The sequence below is a fragment of the Salvelinus alpinus genome, chromosome 19 (genome assembly GCF_045679555.1).
Source record: "Salvelinus alpinus chromosome 19, SLU_Salpinus.1, whole genome shotgun sequence".
NCBI classification, from domain to species: domain Eukaryota; kingdom Metazoa; phylum Chordata; class Actinopteri; order Salmoniformes; family Salmonidae; genus Salvelinus; species Salvelinus alpinus.
In genome coordinates, this window is record NC_092104.1 from 45,397,144 (window position 1) to 45,417,299 (window position 20,156).

The window sequence follows — 20,156 nt, forward strand, 5'->3', positions numbered from 1 at the left end:
ACATGGGGACAGTCCAGTGGCAGGGGGGTTTGGAAAAGGAGGACAACCCATGGTAATGTACAGACAGTCAGCGAAGCAGGGCATGCCAAGCGGTCGAAGAGACGGTGAACCCTGAGAAGTCAGGTCGAGTTCAAAATGGGGTTAGATTGTGAGGTCCGTTGTCAGTCATGGTGCACTGTGTTTGTGAAAGCACCCCTCTCTCTCTCCGCTCTCTTCTTTTTCTCATGCCGCCTCTCTCTGCTAAGGCTACGCTACTTACTCGGCGGGAGAGCGGCCCGTCTCCTTTGGCTTGGCTGGATGAGTACAGATTGACGTACTCTCCCTCCCCGACTTCCTCATTAGCGCTTTCACTCTACGGAGGAAAAAGGAGGACAGCAAAGAGAATGACAGAAATGCCAGGAAAAAGCAAATGTGAAAAAAAGAAAGTATACTGCGAATGCGAAAGCTGCTCGCAGTAAGCCGGACAAAACAAACAAGTAGCTATATCATCTCAAGTGAAACCACTAAGAACCAATTGTTCCAATCACCACAGCATACATAGGCTACAGCCTGTTTTTTTCTTTTTACTTAAGGCTTGGCCTATTTTCAAGGATAAGAACATCACGTTCCTGACATTGAAACAATGTTTAGAACCTACTCTAGATCCGCCCCCCCCCCCAAATCGAACGCTTCACAGACAATCCCATTGTCAAACACTTGTCACAACACACAGCTAGGGCTCACCAAAGAGGTTTGACGAGTGTCAGAGAAAGAAGAGTCAGTGGGAAGGCAGACTGCAAGAGAGCCACCAGAGCTGTCCAGTGAGCCGTTGGCCACCAGCACAGGGTCAGGGCTGCCAGTGCCCGGGGCAGCTAGGTCCATGCTCTGCGATTGGTGGACAATGGGAGAGTGGGAAGAGACAGATGAGAGGAGGTATGGAATGGAAGACTGGCAGAGAGGCGCAAAGTCCTGAGAATAGGACCGGAGAATTGTCTTATGCTGAGTGAGCGAGGGCGAGAAAAGAGGGAAAGAGAAAGAGAGATTAAGGTCAAACCTACTCGAGAGATGTAAAAGGTTAAAGAGTAAAAATGTGAAGAAAAAAATAAATAATTGAAGAAAGAAGGCATTCTTGCCATCAGAAAACAATATGACTGTAGGCTATATTGTGTATATGACTGGTTAGTCAGTGGCTAGAATTCCTATTCCAACTCAGTCTCTTCAAAATGACATTTTCACAAAATGTGCTTGTTGTAAGTCTGTTGTAATATCTGTTGAATATCCCATGCATATGGGTTTAATTGCAACAAGGATAAACCGTTCTTCAGCAAGAACATTCATCCTCGTCATTTGCTCCAAAATTACATCATTAGGCAGAAAAGAATAGTGAACATTCATTTTGATAGGCTTGTATACTTTAATAATCACGGATTGGGTTCAAGAGCCAGTTTTAAAAGGAATGATATCGGTTGATTCAAATAACTGTAATACTCATACTGGTCTGAATCATCTTTGATCTGTATGCATTGCATGTGCCACATTTCACAAACGCTGGATGAAAAAACACATGTTAAGTGCATCCTTTCTCTCTGACAACGATTGTCATTAGGAGTGTGTAAACATTGAGAGGTCTGGCAGAGAGTGAAGATTGAAAGTTGGTTTGTCAGTGTGTGCGTATTCTTTTGCCTCAGATACTCCCTTATTAGCAGCCGAACACGTCGTGTACAACGGCTAATAAATTAACTCGCTGGATTATTAGTTCTAAAAGCAGGAGCGGAGCAGAACAGGGTTCAACTAGTATTGGTTTTTCTGCACTCGATCCAGGTTGCCTGGTGCAGTGGGACGAGTGGAGCACACCACAACCTGCATAAAATGCCCATCTGGCTCTCCAGGCAGCATAGAGCCAGATCATGTAGAGAGGTAGTCCCATTTCTACACTAGACAAGTTCAATGAAACTCCCCCTTTCTTTTTATTTAGCACCGCACTTTAGCCCTGACTTGCCTGGCTAAATAAAGTTCAAACATAGAAAGTTATAGAAAGAAAAATACTATTTGAAGTTAAGTATGTTGTAGAGAGTGAGCAGAGAAGCAGATATAGAGAGACAGACAGGCAGACAGGCCCATTGAGTGTCACTCACCATGGGAATGGTCAGGGAGGCCTGGTGGCTCAGGAAGGAGTTAGAGACGGACATGCTGAGCGCGGACCCCACCTCCTCCACCACCGCAGCCTGCGACTGCTGGAGGTGGCAGGAGAGAGAGGATGAGGACGAGGAAGAGGGAGACGCAGAGTGGGAGGCCTGGAAGAGGGGGGGGGGGTTGTGGGGGAAGAAAGTAGACAGAGAGAGAGAGAGAGAGAGAGAGAGAGAGAGAGAGAGAGAGAGAGAGAGAGAGAGAGAGAAAGAGAGAGAGAGAGAGAGGAGGAGCAGAGATAAAGTGCAGTGGGAGATGTTAGTTAGCGGAAGAAGACGTAGGTTTACGCAGATAGTTAAGCACACAATAGAAGCAGCAGGAAAGAAGAGGATTGACGGACTAAAATACTGTTACAGCAGACAAAGCGTTAAAGTAGAGTCACACTAGTCCTAAGCGTTCTCTAATATTCTACGGTTACCTCAGTATTACGAATCGCTCTGATGGAGAGTGGGCTTTCCAGAAAGAAAAAAAGGAATGAGATTTGATGAGTGCAATGGAAAATAAGCAACAACAAAAAACGGAAGAGATTGGACAGTAAAATCAAATGCAAAATTTGAACACAACGTCATGGCAAAAGGGAAAACGTAGAAACGTTCTCCATCTCATACATGACAATTGCAGTGAGTTAGGGAGGGAATGGACATTTCAGACCCGAGACCACATATAGCAACACCACATGCTTTACCAGAGAGAGCTAGGCCTGAATGAGATTCATCGACCATACAATTTTCACACTCGGCTGGGTACTCGACAGCAATTTAAAATACTTTAGCTCAGATTCCATATCCTATATATTGTATATAATTGACAAACTAATTACTGTTGCAGTTCAAGCTATGCCTACATACTGTGCAAAGCAGGTGACTGGCCTAAACGTACAGAACTAGCTACTTTCTCAGCTTTGGACCAGTTGTAGGTGTACTTCCTGCTCGGGGAGAAGTCTATTCATTCCGGCAATCAGAAAGTACACCCAGTGGACATGACTTATCAACAGCCAGCCCAGAAACAACTTTTTGATGACATGAAACACAAAACACCCTTTCCTTGCCCTCCCTACATCTATAGCTTCAAATCAATCCTTGTTTTCTTTCCCTGCTCCAGAGAGATTTTTGTGATGTAAATAGTCTTAATCTACACCCAATATGTACTCGGATGCAGTAATCCCGAAGACCAAACAACAGAACGTGTAGAAATGTTTCTCACATTTTGATCTGCTTTAGATAGTGTGTAAAAAAATATTTGTAAATCGTGGACAAACCTTGAGCACGGATATCCTCATTTATATCAATTACTTTTTCGAACCATGAATGTCTGGTACGGAGATAATGGCATTAAATTGAACATGGGAAGTGAACTACTACAGCCCTGCAGAGGTCTCAAACGATCACAACAATAGCAAAAATGATGAAATCAAAGACAAGCCTTGTGGTGGGATGTAAGATGGGACGTCATGGAGAGTGATGAACTAGTCTGTACAAAAGGCCAATCGTCTTATGCCATCCGGTACTTTTTTTTCCTGTGACAGAAATCGTAGCAATTTCAATTCTACCATAGAACTGATTGTAAATCTGATGCTGAAAAAGCATTTAAATGGATTTTTATGTATAGAAGTAGTGTTGGGAGATGTTTTACCACTACCAAGGGCTCTGCAGCATCGCTTGCCATTTGGATGTTCAGGACTTTCAAATCACCCTGCTTTTCTTCCTCCATTATATATGCATGGGATAAAACATTATGGACTCACCCGCCACTCAATCTTACAGACTTGGAACAATATATCATGAGAAAATGAGTTACTTTAAATGTATATGCATTGGGCATAGTAAGCGGTGGATGTGCATGTACAGGGTGGGCTGGTGTACTGTACGCTGTGCTACTGATGGGTGTGAGGCCTCGGTGTGGCTTCAGTGTGTGAGGTGAGCTGTTGGGCTGTAGCTCACCAGCTGCCTCTGTTTGGGTGGCAGTGCCGGGGGTGGGAGGGGCTCGTGAACAGAGTCATTGCTGCTATACGAGTCGTTGAAGCTGTAGACTTCCTGGAAGCGCTTGTTGCGTTGCTCGTAGATGCTCTCGCTCTGCGGTGTCTGGTAGAAGAGTGAGGGCTGGGGCTCCGAGTAGTCCTCCACAAACTGCATGTACTTCAGTACTGTGGGAGCGAGGTGCACACACACACACACACACACACACAAACACACACACACACACACACAAAATCATGACAATACGTTAGCAGATGACAATAACAGTGTCCTTCTGAGTATCTCAAACCGTATAACAATGTTTTTTTAATCTACATGTCAAACGTTGGTTTAAAACTGAGAACTTCTCTCTACCCTGTAAATTCTAACATTGGAAAATGAAAGTTGAATGAAGAATATTCATTAAGTAAATTCAATTCAAACCCGCTCCACTTAAAAACAAGAAAAGCATATTTTGGGGGAAATGAGGGCAGTCCCCGACCCTCAAAAAATCTTGGTCGACCGAGAGTCGTCCTGTTCTTTCGACCAATAGATTGGTCAAAATGTTTAAACTTATTTTTCCATACACAGACAAACAAACCCTATGTGTTTGAATAAAATAAATAAAATGCATTGAGCTTGTCTGATGCTTTAAGCACACTGTTTAATTAAATAATTAAGACACAAAAAAATTACCCAATAAAGACCACGTTGGTCACACTGTGTTAAAAAAAAATGACAGCAAGGGCCTGTGTGACTGGCGCATGTTGTCTCACTCACCTGCCTACTGAAAAGGCACCACAGCACAGCAAGTGTTTATTGCAAGTGTTTATCTGAATGAACTCTTTGGCCTGAGTGGCAAGTGTCACTTCTGGAGGTAACCTGGCACCATCCAATTTGTAAGTCGCTCTGGATAAGAGCGTCTGCTAAATTACTTAAATGTAAATGTAAATCCCTACGGTGAAGCATGGTGGTGGTGGCAGCATCATGCTGTGGGGATGTTTTTCAGCGGCAGGGACTAGTCCAGATCGAGGGAAAGATGAACAGAGAAATCCTGGTCTGAGTACAGAGAGATCCTTGGTGAAAACCTGCTCCAGAGCGCTCAGGACCTCAGACTCGGGTGAAGGTTCACCTTCCATCAGGACAACAACCCTAAGCACACAGCCAAGACAATGCAGGAGTGGCTTCGGGACAAGTCTCTGAATGTCCTTGAGTGGCCCAGCCAGAGCCCAGACATCTCTGGAGAAACCTGAAAATAGCTGTGCAGCAACACTCCGCATCCAACCTGGCAGAGCTTGAGAGGATGTGCAGAGAAGAATGGGAGACACTCCCCAAATACAGAGGTGCCATACCGAATCGATGCTGTAATCGCTGCAAAAGGTGCTTCAACAAAGTACTGAGTAAAAGCTCTGAATAGTTATGTACATTTTATATTTCAGCTTTTTTGTATAAATTAGCAACAATTTCTAAAAACCTGTTTTTGCTTTGTCATTACGCGGTAATGTCTATAAATCGATGAGGGGGAAAAAAACAATTTAATCAATTTTAGAATACGGCTGTAACGTAACAATGTGGAAAAAGTCAAGGGGTCTGAATACTTTCCGAAGGCACTGTATGTGGATGATGTATAAAGCCAGGCACATTTAACAGTTAGGCTATTGATTAAAGACCTAATTAGGTTGGGGTTTCCTCTCTCCTCGATTTTCTTAGACATTTAGGCAAGGGCTGTTTCCTCGTCTCTGCTGCTGCTGCCTCCGCCACGTTGTTCTCAATCCCAATATGCTGGTTAACTTTGTTATTATGCACACAGCAACATGGGGAAAGGTGGCAATTCTACAGCGCATTTAAGATTACGTTTCAGAACCACAGACAGCGACCGTATCCAACGCGGGAGAAAGCCCATTTGTTATAAAACATTTGATTTATTAGTGTTGCACCATTATTTTTATATAATATAACCATATACAATTTCAGTATCCGGTCTTAAGAGCGATGGACTGTGCCATCCCAGTGGCTGCCGCAATGGATCAATCCACCGAGAGGCGCGAATCAGACTGATGTCTTGTGCACCATGACAAAAGTAAAATAAGTTGCAACTGCCCAACTAAAGATATCTTGGTCGACCAACAGCCAATCGACCAGTCGACCAGATGGGGTTAGCCCTAGCAGAAACCCTGACCATTTAGTTATTAGAATAGTGCTCAGCTGTTGGAAATCTAAATAAACAGGGGAGGCACAAGTGCAGCACAATCATGCTGGTCCTGGCTGTAAGCTCTTTATAGTGTGGCTCCATATGGGGAACGGGCTGATTATCATTAATGGCCACCCCTCAACACCTCCGCTGAGAGGGTCAATCAGCACATGCTCATTTGCTGCACTGCCCGGGAGAGTCCACTCCTCTATTCACCCACACAATCCATCAACAAATGTATTATTCCATGTGAGCTCACATCAGTGTTTCCCTCCGTGCGTGCGTGTGTGCGTGCGTACACACTGATGACAGAGCCCGAGGGCCAGCCTGCAGCACAAACATGAAGAGCATAGAACTGCCAACTGATCTCTATTCAGCAGCATGTCCAACATGGCAGACCCATTGTGATGGTCTAGCTAGCTAGCATCATCATCATCATCATCATCATCATCATGTCCTGTCCAACATGGCTGACCCATTGTGATGGTCTAGCTAGCAGCAGACAGAGGGTTGAGAGCAAGGTGGAACAACAAAATCCTACTGGAACATAAGTATGGCAGACCTGCCAGGGATTATGAGCATGTATCAGACAGACACACCAGGCGAATAAGGTCCCTAGTCTGAACCCAGCCACACCTTATATGATACAGAGAGAGAGAAAATATAAGTTTTGTTTAATACTATGGTTTTATCATTCCATTACAGCAGGAGGCACGCATGTGTATTTCAGACATAACTAAGGGACCTAGTCCGGTGTAATTGGGGCTATACCCTGGGCTTCTAAACTCTGGTATCAGCAGAGTTTGTGTAATTGGCGTCAGATACTCACTGTGGCGGCTCTTCTTCTCGGGGAGTGGGGGTGGACTCTGGGGGACGTCTGCCATCTCGCTGGCACAGAACTCAGACACAAACCCATCGCCGGCGTGGCACAGGGTCATGGGCGAGACGCCAGGCGTGAACAGGGGGAAGGGGGGCACAGGCGGCATGTCCTCCTCCATGAGGTTGTCATACTGGGACGGGTGGCGCTCGAAGGAGACACGCCAGGAGGAGCCAGAGTAGGAGCCGTCGGAGAAGCCCGAGCTGGCCCCGCTGCGGCGCTTCTTTTCTGGCAGGGCGGGGGGCGGCAATGCGGGAGTCATGCGGGAGTAGAGGGGGGACGTGGAGGAGCCCTGGAGGGACGGCTGGGGGGAGGGGTGGGTAGGGGTGAAGTGGGGTTGAGCCAGTGGTGGCCCGGGGCCAGGGCACGGGGAGGAGGACTCGCTGTGGGACTCGGGCAGGGGGCTGAGGCATCCCCCCACCGGCAGGGGAGGCATCTGTTCCAGGCTGGACAGGTCCTGGTGCAGGAAGTCGTAGTCCGGGTCGTAGTGGTCTGTGGTGTCTGTGGTGAGAGAGAAAAGACAGGGAGGGACAGGTGAGTCACCGGTTAGAGCACTGAAAACAAACCTCAGTCACTTCGGCATAAAAAGCACTTTTCTCTACAAACCCCACTCTAAACAACAAAAACACAACTAAGACATTGGTGAAAACCAATTTCATTGGAGGGAGAGTTATGATTTCACAAAAGGTTTTGAGGTGCGAGCAACGTGTGTGAAATTGATCCGTGGCACGTGTCAGTTGATCACAATTGAGAAGGCACAACACGGCTTGCTTCTCCTTCGTCTGAGAAAAGTGCCACCGGATGACTTGGCGCAACATTGGTATCCCCAACCCTCACTGCTTGTCCCTGGTTCCACAATGTGACAGCCATGGTTTTACAGCTTAAGACTTTTTGAGGCTGCGCCTCAATAGCGCCACCTCTCATCGTCTCTGGACGGCTAAAACTAGGCAAATTCTCAGAGGGCATCCACCATATTGCTTTCCCCTCTGCTATCCTATGTTTTCAGACCAGTGCAGATGAAGGAGGCTGCTTAAAGACTATTGAGATGCAACCTCTGTCTTGTCTCTGCTCACATCTCGTGAGCCTCGCTCTGTGCTGCTGGAGGCGGCAGGAACAGGAAGCCCCCTGCCTGCATGTGTCGATTTGGTTCACGCATCCGCAGCAGCTTGTTTCCACTGTTGTAGTGGTCTGTGAGCCACATTAAGACAACCTGTGGTGGGCCCTGTGGCGACCGAGGTGCATACACACCTTATCAAAAGAGACAGGCCTCTCATGCTGGGCTCATGGTGGCTCCTCTCTAACCATCTGTGAAGTCAGTGCTGAAACATGTACTGTAACTTTTGTGTGTTTGTGTCGTGTGTGTTTGTTGTTTCGTGTGTCCGTGTATGGGTTTCGTGTGTGTGTGTGTGTGTCAGGCTCTCACCCAGAGTCTCACAGCTGGTGTTGCGTGAGCATTGTCCACTGTCCACTGTCCAGGACAGCTGCTCGTCCGACTTGCTCAGCTTGCCCATGCTGTTGCAGGGCGACAGGCGCGGCGACTCCCCTCCGTACGAATGGCTGCCCCCTGAGAAGCGCCGCTGCAACGCGTCCACCTCGTACTCCTGCCGACCAGAGAGCGGGACCAGACCCCTTATTAGCCACGGCGTTTGTCACAACACGTTTGTCAGAGCATTTGATGAAAAGACACAATGGCACAAAAGAAGTTAACAGTGCAACAAAGCTACTCTACCTGTTTGTGGAGGCCGGTGCCCATGTGAAGACCGGCGCCACTGGTGGCGTGGCTCATGGGGGCCACCACTGCCACCCGGGTGGGGGAGGGCGCCGACTGGCGCTTCTTTGGAGGGAGAGCTGGAGGACTGGAGGGGGAGGAGAAGGGGGCATCATTTCAATATGAGGCAGTGTGCAACGTTCCCACTGTCCAGTATTCCAAAAGCCAAGCATGCAGCTCTAGCCACAGTACAATGACTGATCCACTTCTTCTGTGTGTATGTACTGCATGTATGGTGAAGGGAGGTGGGGAAAAGACTGCACTGACACTGGCCTGGGGTGGGGGGGGGGGGTTGAGAGATAGGAGGACAATAGCTGACACACTCCGAGAGCCTTCTGTAGTAGCAGCACAATGGAAAAGTGTGTAGTGCATGTGTCACTGCCTGGCTGCTTTTCCCCTCCGCAAACAGATAGCGGTGGGGAGAGCAGCAGCTACTGAACTGTTTCCACACCGCAGTGCACACAGATGGCCCAATGACAAGAGGGCATGTGGAGAATGCAGGCAGGCAGCTGTGGTGGTGAGGAGGTGGAAAAGGAGGAGGATATCCTATCTGCCAGTAAGGCAAGGGTCAATGACAGCCCCCAGGAAAGAGGACAAAAATAAATTATGACACAAAAAAATAAAAAATAAAATCTGCAGTGTGGCGCTGCGTAAGACACAGAGACTGGTGCAGAGTACCTTCTGCTGGCAAATTCAGAGAATTAGTGTTTGTATGATCGGAGCACCAGGAAAGGCAGAGAGCCTTTTGTATTTAGGGAAAGGGGGATACCTAGTCAGTTGTACAACAAAGCATTCAACTGAAATGTGTCTTCCGCATTTAACCCAACCCCAAATTTATAAGGATGTGCTGCTGTGTGTGGTGGGCTCTAGAATCTAATGTGGTCCATTTCCATCCGTTGTCGTGTCTCTCTGGCTGTGAGCTCACCAGCCTCTGTCGAGCCCAGTTTCTCAGAAAAGAAATTTGCCTCAGAGACAGTGCTGCACAAACGGAAGTTTAATCTCTGACACCTCTCTTTACTACACCCTTCAAAGACCATAAAGCCTTCTAAAGAATTAAGACTATTTATAGCCCAGTTACCCAGCTACCACTCTTGACTTCTTGTAAAGACATGAGCGACAAGCATGTTGGCCTGTAATCAAAGCGCATTCAAAGTTATGAGCGGTAAACAGTGCCTTCAGAAAGTATTCACACCCCTTGACTTTTTCCACATTTTGTTGTGTTACAGCCTGAATTTAAAATTGATTACATTGAGATTTTGTGTCACTGATCTACACACAATACCCTATCATGTAAAAGTGGAATTATGTTTTTAGAATTTTTTTACAAATAAAAAATGAAAAGCTGAAATATCTTGAGTCAATAAGTATTCAACCCCTTTGTTATGGCAAGCCTAAATTACTTCAGGATTAAAAATGTGCCTAACAAGTCACATAATAAGTTGTGTGGACTAACTGTGTGCAATAATAGTGTTTAATATGATTTTAATGACTACACCACATATGTACCCCCCCCACACACAATTATCTGGAAAGTCCCTCAGTCAAACAGTGAATTTCAAAAACAGATTCCAACCACAAAGACCAGGGATGTTTTCAGATGCCTCACAAATTAGGGCACTTAATGGATGATAAAAAAAAGGAAAAAAGAAGCAGACATTAAATATCATTTTGAGCATGGTAAAAGTTATTATTTACACTTTTGGATGGTGTATCAATAGACCCAGTCATTACAAAGTAACAGGCGTCCTTTCTAATTCAGTTGCTGGAGAGGAAGGAAACCGCTCAGGGATTTCACCATGAGGCCAATGGTGACTTTAAAACAGTTACAAAGTTTAATGGCTGTGATAGGAGAAAACTGAGGATGGATCAACAACATTGTAGTTACTCCACAACACTAACCTAAATGACAGAGTGAAAAGAAGAAAGCCTGTACAGAATAAATATATTCCAAAACATGCAAACTGTTTGCAATAAGGAACTAAAGTAATACTGGACAATCATTATGTTTGGGGTAAATCCAACACATTACTGAATACCACTCTTCATATTTTCAAACATGGCGGTGGCTGCATCATGTTATGGGTATGCTTGTCATCGGCAAGAACTAGGGAGTTTTTTAGGATAAAAAGAAAAGGCATAGAGCTAAGCACAGACTAGGTCCTGAAGGAAAACCTGGTTCAGTCTGCTTTCCAACAGACACTGGGAGACAAATCCATCTTTCAGCAGGACAATAACCTAAAACACAAGGCCAATAATAACCTGGAGTTACTTATTAAGATGACATTGAATGTTCCCTGACTGGCCTAGTTACAATTAACTTAAATCGGCTTGAACATTTTTATTTAACTAGGCAAGTCAGTTAAGAACAAATTCTTATTTACAATGACGGCCTACCCCGGCCAAACCCGGATGACGCCGGGCCAAATTGTGCGCCGTCCTATGGTACTCCCAATGATGGCCGGATGTGATATAGCCTGGATTGGAACAAGGGACTGTATTGACGCCTCTTGCACTGAGAAGCAGTGCCTTAGACCACTGCTCCACTCGGGAGCCCATTTATGGCAAGACTAGAAAATGGCTGTCTAACAATGATCAACAACCAACTACACAGAGCTTGAAGAATAAAAAAAATAAAAAAATGGGCAAATATTGTACAATCCAAGTTCTCAAACCTCTTAGAGCAGGGCTCTCCAACCCTGTTGCTGGAGAGCTGTTCCTGTTGGTTTTCACTCCAACCTAATTAGCACACCTGACTAATAATTAGCTGATTGATAAGCTGAACCAGGTTAGTTACAACTGGGGTGGGAGTGAAAACCTACAGGAAGGTAGCTCTCCAGGAACAGGGTTGGAGACCGCTTAGAGACGTACCCAAAAAAGACTCACAGCTGTAATTGCTGCCTAAAGGGAATCCAACATGACTCCGGGGGTTGAATACTTATCTAAATATATCAGTGTTCTATTTCACATTTTAAAAAGTTAGCATTTTTCTTCATATTTGACGGAGTATTTTGTGTAGATCGTTGACCAAAAATAACAAACCAATTTTAAATCCCACTTTGTAACACAACAACATTTGGAAAAGGTCAAGGGGTGTGAATACTTCCTGAAGGCACTGAACATTCTTTTGTGATGTTGGCGGAGACTACAAGAGAGCTGTGTGCTCAGCTCTCTGCAGGCCTAACGAGTATACAGATGGGGACTTGAGTCAGTGGCTAAACAGTGAATTGTGACGTGGCTAGAACTCTGCATTTACTTCAGTTAAGACTTGACTCTGACTTGTGCTGTGACATCAAATGTTCTGAGAGTTATCAATGACTGAACAAAAAGGTAGTTATTATCACACACTGATCTTAGGAAGGGTTAACCCCCCCCCCCCCAACACAAATTTCCTTGGTGGCAAAGGTTGGATGAATAGTAATTTATCGGCGTAGTAACGACCCCCACCTCACGACCCGTGTAACCTCATGCTGATGCACCACCCAATTTCAAAATTGCACCTTATGCATTCTATTACAACTTTCAAGAGTAAGTTGTAAGTTGTAATAGAGTTGTAAGTTGTAAAAATACAAAATAAAGGGCTTTCAACTTACTCGCCCCACCGACCCAGGCGCACCCCACAGTTTGGGATCCACTGAACCACTGTTTGTTAGAGCTATGAAAAGGACACCATCTCTATGAAATGAGCTCTTACTTGTGTTCAGCCATCTTTACGCCAGGGAGAGGGGGTTTCGGAGGGGCCACCTCCTCTGCTTCATCCTCAGTGGGTTCAGTCAAGACTTCCGTAGATTGGGTTGTGGCTGAACTCTTGTCCAGACTCTCCTTCTCTTTGGCAGGTGGCTCTGCAGCGCTGTGGGTATACGAGTTGTATACAGGTGTTGTTTACGTTGTGTACAATTTCCTCAGAGTGTAAGACGTGTTCAGTACGGGTTAAAGTGGAGGAGTGTGACTGACATCCTCTGTGGCTCACTCACCTCTCAGTCAGGGCGGCCGGTGGCACTGGTTTGACAGGAGATGTAGGGGAGGGATGCTCCTGTTTCTCGATGGTCAGTTTCACCAGCTCCTGTGGACAATCACCGTGTGCAGTTATTAAATGCGAGCCAACTTCAACATCTCTTCCCCACAGAGTAACAGGTACTCGACTAGCTACTGTTTCCCCAAAAAACATAACATGCATTAATTGTTACAAATCATTTGTGACGTCGCATATTTCATGTTCGTTTGTTTTTTGGTATGCCAACTTTACCTTAACACCGTCGAGCACTGCCTTGATCACAGTGGTGACGGTAACGATGGTTTCTTTATCTTCCAGGTTGACCCCCTCCAGCATGACTTGGTCGGACCAGCGAATGAGATTGCCCAGACTCTGGTACACACGGTTAAGACAAGATGACACCGCTGAACTGGGAACAAGCAAGAGGAAAGATTAGGCTAACAGACGTACAAAAACTGATTCTGTATTAGGCTTTGAAGGTTTCTTACGATTGCAACCCTATAAAACAAATAAATCGTCAACCTTAAAATGTCATTTGGCTGGAAACCTCGTCTCATGTCAATTGAAGCGTCGTCTTAAAACACACAATGGGCGAGCTCCAGATATACATCCCCGTGGGCCAGACTCACCTGTGCTGGATCCTCGGTTCCACTTGGACTAAAGGCAGGATGGCCTCCAGGACCTTACTGGCAGAGCCTGGTAACATCTCCAGCACCTTCTTGTCCACCACCATCTTGTCAATGATGGTCTTGAAGTAACGCAAGGCACTGACCACGTCTTTCTCATGCTCCTCTAACCGACTCAGACCCTGCAAAAGGAAGCCAACATGAGAGCAATCCTGAACATGGTGGTGCATCTTGGTTATGCGATTATTGCATAATGTGAGGCTTTATCACTCTGCCGTCAGTCTCATTCTCTGGTTTCTTGTAGGATATAAATGAACAACTAATTGCACTTATGAGATGGACACAGCAAAAGCTTGAGGCCTATGTAGAGGGAGAAACAGACATTTAACAAACCTTGTTAGCAGGTTTCTCTGCAGTCTTGACGCTATGTTCTAAAGGTGGCTTACTGACTTTCTTTGAGGGTGTCCTTTTGATTTTGGGAGAGTGGAATTTGTCCATAAGCTTCATGGTGAAGGAAGACAAATGGGAGCGTTGGGAGTCTGAGGAGGAGAGGGAAAGCGAGAGGGAGAATTAAGAGAATAGCCTAACTTTCATTATCTACAGAGTGTGAATTGAGAGAACCCTTGTTAGAAATTCACTTTCTGATACATCACACATACGGAAGTTTCATTTAAATGTTACATGATTTCAGACTTAAGCACAACCTCTCACAATGCTCAGATATAAGAAATAAGCCAGTAAAAATGTGTTGTCAGAGTGAGATAATAGAAAACTCATGAACACTAATTAGTCAAAACAGCATTATACGAATGAGAGCATTGTAGATCTGTCTTCATTTCAAAAACCATGTACAGTTCTTCAGCTGTATGAAAATAATGGTTACCCACAAAACCTGAAATTAATTTTAGGCTAAATTGACCGTTTTTCCAAGTCAACTGCATCAAAAGGCCCAAATGAACACCTTTAGCAACTCGTACAGACACAGGCGCTGGGACACACTAGGCAGGTTTCCATTGACCCAGGCTTATTCAACAAAAAGCAATGCTGCAACAACATTGCGACATGGGTAAATGCAAACAGCAACTTCAGGAGAAATGTTATCTGTTCAACAGGGGTGCATTTTTCTTTTGTCGAACTTTCTATATTATGACAAATGATGAACAACGTTTTTTGAATAAATTAGGATCGGCCCAAAAATTCTGAAGGAACGCGGTCATGTGATGTCATCACATAACTATTAGGGCCAGGACAATACCAGTATCACTATACCCATTAGTATCATGGCAAGGAAACAAAACAAAGAGGATTTCACTTTTTTTTTAGGAAAACAGCCCTGGAAACAAATATCATGATGGTGTCATCCAGAGTTACATTTATTTTCCAGGCATTAGCACTGAATATTTTACATCCAGCAGGTTTTTAAAAGGACCAAAGTGTTTGGACTGTGTCGTATTTCCATTTTTGCCATTGAAAAAAATACTGCTGTACTGGTATCGTCACAGACTTAGTAATTATAAAGCTCCACATTAATATTTCAAAACCTTTTTGATTTAGCTTATTTTTAGACATCGACAGTAACAATATACTCTTCAAACATGTCACATTTCCAGAATAGGCTCTCTGGTAGTTTTGATAATATTTCCCTTTAAAACCAGACTATTTAAACAGAAGTAAAATCTTGTTTGACTACAGACTAAATTGAACAGAGGGACTTAAGTTTCAAGTTAATGTCACATGCACAAGTACAGTGAAATGGCTTTCTTGCAAGCTCTAACTCTGATAGTCCGTGTAGCCATTTAGTTAGCCATTTAGCAGTCTTATGGCATGGAGATAGAAGCTGTTCAGGAGCCTGTTGGTGTCAGACTTGATGCAGCGGTAACCGCTTAGTGTGCGGAAGCAGAGAGAACAGTCTATGGCTTGGGTGGTTGGAGTTGAACTATTTTCCGGGCCTTCGTTTAACACCGCCTGACATAGAGGTCCTGGATGGCAGGGAGCTCGGCCTCAGTGATGTACTGGGATGTCTGCACCACCCTCTGTAGTGCCATTCGATAAAGGGCGGTGCTATTGCAATACCAAGCAGTGATGCAACCAGTCAAGATGCTCTCAACGGTACAGCTGATGCGCCTTCACGACTGTGTCTGTGTGTGTGGAACATTTTAAGTTCTTAGTGATTTGAATTTTTTGCAAGCTCTAACCCCAACAATGCAGTAATCAATAACAATGTAATACTAAAAATAACAAGGTAGAACAAAAACACACGAGATATAAAAAGAAGAACAAAGCCAAGGAACTTGAAGCTCTCGACCCTCTCCACTGCAGCCCCATCAAAGTGGATTGGGGTATGCTCGCCCCGCCCCGCCCGTTTCCTGTAGTTCAAAATCCGTTCCTTGGTCTTAGTTACATTGAGGTTGTTGTTCCAGCCCCACACTGCCAGGTCACTGACCTCCACCCTGTAGGCTGTCTCATCGTCACAGGTGATCAGGCCAACCACCATTGTGACGTCAGCAAACTTGATGATGGTGTTGGGGTCGTGCATGGCCACGCAGTCGTTGGTGAACAGGGAGTACAGGAGGTGACTTCGCACACACCCCTGTGGGGCCCCCATGTTGAGGGTCAGCGTGGCGGAGGTGATGTTGCCTACCCTCACCACCTGGGGTTGGTCCGTCAGGAAGTCCAGGATCCAGTTGCAGAGGGAGGTGTTTAGTCCCAGGGTCCAAAGCTTGGTGATGCGCTTGGAGGGGACAATGGTGTTGAACGCTGAGCTGTAGTCAATGAACAACATACTCACATAGATATTCCTCTTATCTAGGTAGGTGAGGGCAGTGTGGAGTGCAATTGAGGTGGTGTCATCTATGGTTCTGTTGGGGGGAATGCAAATTGAGGTGTCTGGGATGATAGAGTTGCTGTGTGCCATAACCAGCCTCTCAAAACACTTCATGATTACAGATGTGAGTGCTACAGGGCGGTAGTCATTGGAGCATGAAGCCTTTGAATTATTGGGAACAAGAATGACAGTGGCCATCTTAAACCATGTGGGGATTACAGACTGGGACAAGGAGAGGTTGATTGTCACTGGGTGTGTTGTCTCCGGCTAATTTCATAGACACTTGTCACGTAGCAATATAAAAACTAGGCATATGCATTTTATGATTCCCTTTCCCTGTGCAGTGCTTCCCAATGTGCGGTGGTTTCCACTAAAGCTCTATTAGTTCCACCTCAGTGCAGACCTGAGGGCAGATTGTGTGGAGCGCTGCACACCACACACCGCAACAGTCTGCCCCTGGAGACGCCCGTGGCAACAGCTTGTCTGCTCAACTCAGTCTTGCCTGAGCAGCAGTGGCCTTACATACACCGGAGTCCGGACACGTGTCCAATGGTAGCCAGGCATCATGCGCTAAGGACGACACATAGTGAACCTTGCAAATGGACACTGGGACACCAAAACAAATCAATGAAATACATTGGTGTCATGATTTCTGAATCTAGCACTGCATTCAGTGATAAAGAGTATTCATCCTCAGTATTCAGGACACAAGAGTGGGTGTGAATATAGTCCCACTAAAATAACTTTACCAGTGCTGAGTGATTTCAGTTTTTAAAATAACTAATTGACCACATCGGTTCAAGTAGTATATTTGAATTCCATTTAGTTCAGCGGTTTTGCTGTCCGTCAGCATGCTGTTTGTGCCATTTCTCTAGAGAGATCTCTTCTGTGACATGTTGTCCAACTCATAATAGTTAAGTGCAGAAAACGTGATAATTAACTACAATGACCAGAATCCATTGTGCCTACAGCTGCCTGTTCAGCCAGAGCCCGGACTTGAACCCGATCTAACATCTCTGGAGTGACAAAATAAACTGAAAGATTATGCTTTGCAATCATCTATTCATCAAAAATCAACAGAAATGTAATTCCATAGTGCACGAAAAAAAAGCACAGCCCTAGCTTCAATAGCTGATGTTGCCCCCTTTGGCTGAAATAACTTAATGTAGCCTTTCTTGTAACTGTCTATCAGTCTCTTATATCGACTGGGAGGACTTTCCCCCCCACTCTTATTTACAGTACTGCTTCAACTGTGTCATGTTCGAGGGATTTCTTGCATGTACGGCCCACTTCAATCCCCCCCCACAGCATTTCGACAGGATTGAGATCTTGGCTTTGACTCTGCCATTCCATAACCCTCCATTTCTTCTTTTTGAGCCATTCTGTTGTGGCTTTGCTTGTGTGTTTTGGATCATTGTCCTGCTGAAAGATCCATGTTCTGCTCAGCTTCAGCTTTTTGACAGATGGCCTTACATTCTCCTCAAGAATTCTCTGGTACAATATAGAATTCATGGTTGACTAAATGATGGCAAGTTGGCCAGGCCCTCATGCAGCCCCAAACCATAATGCCACCGCCTCCATGCTTTACGGTTGGTATGAGGTTCTTCTGTTCAAAGGCAGTGTTTCATTCTTGCCAAAATGGCATCTAGCATTGCGGCCAAACAACTCCACCTTTGACTCATCTTCCCAGAGCACATTGTTCCAGTAGTTTTGGTCTTTAGCCAGGTGTTGTCTGGTAAACGTCAGTCTTCTCTTGATATTCTTTTCTGAGAGCAGAGGCTTCCCGACCTACCATGTAGGCCAAGTTTGTGCAGTCTCTTTCTGACAGTTGACTCATGCACTTCGATATTGATTGTGGTAAGAGAGGCCTGTAGATCCCTTGATGTTACCCTGGGGTTCTTAGAGGGTTCTACATACGGTTGCAAAGGGTCAGAAACTTCCGGTAAATTTCCAGAACTTTTCCATGGGAAGTTAAGCCTTGGAATTTGGGGAATTTTGCTTAAATTCAACAATAAAAGTTAAAACCTTTTTTGTGGGATACACATAAGGCAATTCTAGCTCTTGTGGCAACTATCCCCAGTTCAATGGAATTGCAACACTCTGCATGCACAGTGCATTCTTCCATCACATGTACAGCTGATTCTCAAGATCTTGCAGACTAATGAGATGTTATTGAGCCCACACTACTACACTGTCTGAGCCAAGGACTACATGCTTTCTGGTAAGTTTTGATTACAATACTGGGTGGGGTGAATATATTTTATATGACACATGAATAACTAGTAAATAGCCTATAGTAAGTAGCCTACAGCAAAGTATGTTTAAATAATTTCTAACAATTTCTGCTAGTTAGATTTTGCTACCATGTGGGTTTTAGCTTGCTTGAGCCTGCTAACTGAGGAGTGTTAATTCACCTGTTTCCATACATGTTTCGTTTTAAAACATGTATCTTACAAAGGAGTTGTTTAATCTAACTGCTTAACTAATTATCTGTACATGAGATTGTATTTGGGTTTTGTTTACTCATTGTTTTCTAATCTTTACTGGAAAATGCCACGGGCACTATCTGATGTGTGGAGACATTTCACTGCAGCTAATGTAGAAGGAAAAGCTGTGTACATTTGCAAATTCTGTGCCAAATCATATGTGAAGAATGCAACAAAGATGCAGAATCATCTGGCCAAGTGCATAAATTTCCCTCAGCGCTCACAACAAGCAACCTCTGACAAAAGTCCCTCCTTCTATTTGAGGTGAAAATGATGAATCAGACACCTTATCGATAGCATCATGGTCTTCCTGGAATCAGAAGTTTTTGACTCAGAGGCACGTAGTCAGAGAAATGCTGATGAATTTCTTGCTCGAGCGGTGTATGCAACTGGTTCACCTCTGATGCTCACAGGCTACGTGTATTGGAAGAGATTTCTGAATGTTCTTTGCCCAGCATACACCCCTCCAACTAGACATGCTTTATCTACTCATTTGCTGGATGCAGAGGTCAACAGAGTTCAAGTGAAGGTCAAGCAAATCAGAGAGAAAGCAGACTATTGCAATCAACTCTGATGGGTGGTCGAATGTTCGTGGGCAAGGAATGATTAACTACAGCTCCACCCCTCAACCATTATTCTAAAAGAGCACAGACACAAGGGACAACAGACACATCGGTCTCTACATTACAGATGAGCTGAAGGCAATCAATGACCTTGGACCACAGAAGGTATATGCACTGGTGACAGACAATGCTGTGAACATGAAGGCTGCTTGGTCTAAAGTGGAGGAGTCCTACCCTCACATCACACCCATTGGCTGTGCTGCTCATGCATTGAATCTGCTTCTCAAGGACATCATGGCACTGAAAACAATGGTTACACTCTACAAGAGAGCCAAGGAAATGGTCAGGTATGTGAATGGTCATCAAGTTGTAGCAGCAATCAACCTCACCAAGCAAAGTAAGAAGAATAAGAGCACCACATTGAAGCTGCCCAGCAACACCCATTGGGGTGGTGTTGTCATCATGTTTGACAGTCTCCTAGAGGGAAAGGAGTCTCTCCAAGAAATGGCCATATCACAGTCTGCCGATATAGACAGCCCCATCAAGAGGACCCCAAGTATGCTGGCAAGAGCATCCTGTCTGGTGCAGAGATCAACAAGGCCTATGGTGTCATCACGACCGTGTCTCGCCACCTTGGCCTGGATGAGGGCAAGGTTCTTGGCAGTCTGGCGAAGTACACTTCCAAGCAAGGGCTTTGGGGTGGAGATGC

The 20,156-nt window shown here is 45.1% G+C and overlaps 1 protein-coding gene across 6 annotated transcripts in view; it reads right to left on the reverse strand.

Annotated features, from left to right (window-relative positions):
- The window catches only part of LOC139545716 (rap guanine nucleotide exchange factor 1-like), a 51,381-nt gene that overhangs the window by 11,509 nt on the left and 19,716 nt on the right, over positions 1-20,156 (reverse strand). The window contains exons 2-13 of one of the 6 annotated variants that reach the window (XM_071353778.1): positions 13,968-14,113; positions 13,578-13,756; positions 13,201-13,357; positions 12,929-13,017; positions 12,649-12,804; positions 8,919-9,045; positions 8,613-8,790; positions 7,142-7,690; positions 4,107-4,309; positions 2,115-2,273; positions 724-864; positions 260-352 (exon numbers count right to left, since the gene is read on the reverse strand). In XM_071353778.1, coding sequence (XP_071209879.1) covers positions 260-352; positions 724-864; positions 2,115-2,273; positions 4,107-4,309; positions 7,142-7,690; positions 8,613-8,790; positions 8,919-9,045; positions 12,649-12,804; positions 12,929-13,017; positions 13,201-13,357; positions 13,578-13,756; positions 13,968-14,113 — 2,177 coding nt within the window. Of the gene's footprint in view, positions 1-259; positions 353-723; positions 979-2,114; positions 2,274-4,106; positions 4,310-7,141; positions 7,691-8,612; positions 8,791-8,918; positions 9,046-12,648; positions 12,805-12,928; positions 13,018-13,200; positions 13,358-13,577; positions 13,757-13,967; positions 14,114-20,156 lie in introns of all 6 variants that reach the window. The other 5 variants (XM_071353776.1, XM_071353777.1, XM_071353779.1 and 2 more) reach the window with 5 other exon arrangements.